The sequence below is a fragment of the Pinus tabuliformis genome, chromosome 4_1 (assembly GCF_031772625.1).
Source record: "Pinus tabuliformis cultivar Carrire ecotype Pingquan chromosome 4_1, CPIR1, whole genome shotgun sequence".
NCBI lineage: Eukaryota > Viridiplantae > Streptophyta > Pinopsida > Pinales > Pinaceae > Pinus > Pinus tabuliformis.
The window spans coordinates 33,638,167-33,641,010 of NC_142303.1; the positions used below are offsets into that span (position 1 = coordinate 33,638,167).

The 2,844-nt window shown below is 37.9% G+C and overlaps 1 protein-coding gene across 1 annotated transcript; it reads left to right on the forward strand.

Moving 5' to 3' along the window:
• The first annotated feature begins 314 nt into the window (after positions 1-314).
• LOC149174047 (protein NUCLEAR FUSION DEFECTIVE 4-like) lies at positions 315-2,610 on the forward strand. The gene is made up of 2 exons (XM_089419155.1): positions 315-1,477; positions 1,619-2,610. Exons 1-2 carry the CDS (start codon positions 403-405, stop codon positions 2,284-2,286), a joined length of 1,743 nt encoding a protein of 580 aa, XP_089275281.1. The 5' UTR covers positions 315-402; the 3' UTR covers positions 2,287-2,610.
• Positions 2,611-2,844: the final 234 nt, after the last annotated feature.

Below are 2,844 nucleotides of genomic sequence, written 5' to 3' on the forward strand. Positions count from 1 at the left end.
AAGCAAAATTCAATACCAAATAAAAAAATCTCAACGAAACAATCTAGCACCTTGCTCACTAAATTGAATGCCAATAAAAACTTACACAGAAACCATGGAACACCTATTTAATGTATTAACCAGCCTCACAATTATTATTATTTAATTTAAATATTTAAATATATAAATACATTTATTTACTTTATTAATATATTTATTTACTTTCACTGACCGCCAGAAACACAAATTAAGATATTGCTTTTCCATGTTTCAACTAAGCCGTCACTATTCATAAAAATGAATGTGCCGTCTCAAGTTATGCCAGATGTGGGACCTCATCAACAAACTTTAGCCCCCGGCCCGTGGAAATAAATTTGATGAAGATCGACTGCAAAGCAGTTCAACTGAAGCTTTAAAAAAACAATGGTGTGGACCTCGGGAGTACGAGGTTTGTTGCAGAACAAATGGACAGTTCTTGTGGCCAGCATTTGGATTGAATGCTGTGCAGGTGCCTCGTCCAGTTTCAGCATCTATTCTGAGACTATTAAAACACGTTTTGGATATGATCAGGAGCAGCTGGACACAATCTCGGTCTTCAAAGACATAGGAGAATGTGTGGGCATTCTTGCTGGAATTCTGTATGACAGATTTCCTCCATGGCTGGTTCTGCTGGTCGGATGTCTGCAGAATGTGATCGGATATATCCTTCTATGGCTCTTCCTCACTCAGAAATTGCCCACGCCTGCCCTGTGGGAAATTTGTTTAGTCATCTGCTTTGCAGTAAACAGTCAAACATACTACAATACAGCATGTATTGTGACTTGTGTCAGCAATTTCCCTGCCAACAGAGGAATTGTGTTGGGATTGTTGAAAGGCTGCCTAGGGTTAAGTAGTGCCATACTTTCAAGATTCTGGCATGTCATCCCATCAGCCCAACGCACGGATAGTTCTTCGTTTATTTTAATGGTAGCGTGGCTTCCTCCTGCCGTTACATTTCTTCTCATGCCTTTTGTTCGCAAGTATTCCTTTGATACAAGGGTTGATCAGAGCCAGTATTCTGCATTGCCATATTCCAAGGAAGAAGAAGAAGAGAATTTGGGTAATGAAGACCTTCCTGAATTGAGCATGGCACAGAAAGATTGTGATAACAATTCAAGAAAATCGACTACAGTGAAGCTACTTTCCACTTCAGCACCAGTTGTTATATTAGCAATATTTTTGATGGGTTGCACCTGCTGGGATGGAGACAATTTACTGGCCAATCGAGCAGAAGGTGTTACTGTGATTTTGATCCTCTTAACGCCATTGTGTCTCGCCTGGAAATTGAGAGGCCCATATAACAGGGGGACATTAATGGCTTCTTCTTCAATAGATGAACCCTTCATCATCAATGGCTCGGACATGGAAGATGAACCCTTGATCATCAATGGCTCGGCCATGGAACCTGGCAAACAAGAAAGTCCAAGATGCAATTCTGATCATCCTGTAGATCTGAAGGGTGAGTATTATGAAATGAATTTTGAAATTATGATTATTTCGGAGATATTAATTTAGCAAGCAACAAAAACTTGACCAATTAACTAACTCTAATTAGCGTCCATCTATTATATTAATATTAATATCTTATATATGTATGCAGATTTAGATGATAATTCCCTTTTAGGTGCGTTATGCAGTCTCAATTTCGTGTTGGTACTATTTACTTCTGCGATAGCTTTGGGGACAGGGTTTGTGGTAATTGACAATATGAGCCAGGTAGCAACTTCCCTCGGTTATTCGGGAAACGATTTCACTATATTCGTCAGCCTCATCTCGATATCGCAATTTACAGGACGTTTCGGCGGGGGTGTGTTTTCTGATTATTTGCTCCACCGATTTGGAATAGCGAGGCCATTAATCACAGCGATTGCAGCATTGATTCTGTCGTGTGGATATGTAGTTGTAGCCTCTGGTGTTCAAGGGAGTCTGTATTTTGGATGCATTGTGATAGGGCTTTTCCTTGGAGCAAACTGGTGCTTGAATCCTACTACTGTTTCCGAGCTCTTTGGTCTTTGCCATTTTGGGACTCTGTACAATGTGGTGCTAGCCGGTAGCCCTCTGGTATCGTATGTGCTTAATGTGTGGGTGGCTGGGAATTTATACGACCAAGAGGCGGCTACGCAAGAAGATGAGGAAGGAGATTGTAGTGGAAGCAAATGCTTCAGTGTCACGTTCCTCATATTGGGAGGGGCATGTCTGTTGGCGGCATTAGCTTCCTTCTTCCTGTGGATCAGAACCAGGTGCTTTTATCACAAGATTCGAATTTGACCAAACTTATTTTTGAAGTAGTTTACTAAGGAGGATGGTCAAAAGTGGTTGGAATTTGAGTCAAAAATTCAAATTTGAAGAAATCTTGCAGTAGCCTTGTTTGAATAATATTTTTGGTACTGGAAATGGATTCAGCACCATAAAAAAATCTGCAAAACACCCAAAATATTGAAGTTTGACAACTGTAACATAGATTTACAAAAACCATAATAGGCTTTTAACAAAATATTGGGAGAATTTCCATAATTTTCAAGGAAAAAAACAATACTAAAGCCTCATTTTTAAGTTAGAGAAGCATATATAAAGTTGTGTGTTTTTTCACAACCAATCCTCCATCAAAATATAGGAATGCTATTTATATGAAAGCTTGTTTTTCTTTTTTCGTAAATAGACTTATAATGAAAATAATAGTGATTTATATAAAAGTATGTTTTTCTTTTTTCATAAATAGATTTAATAACTTTTTTCATAAATAGATTTAATAATGAAAATAATAATGATGTAAAGAATAAAATGAAAATAATAATGATATACATAGTATGTCTACAAATGTGATGG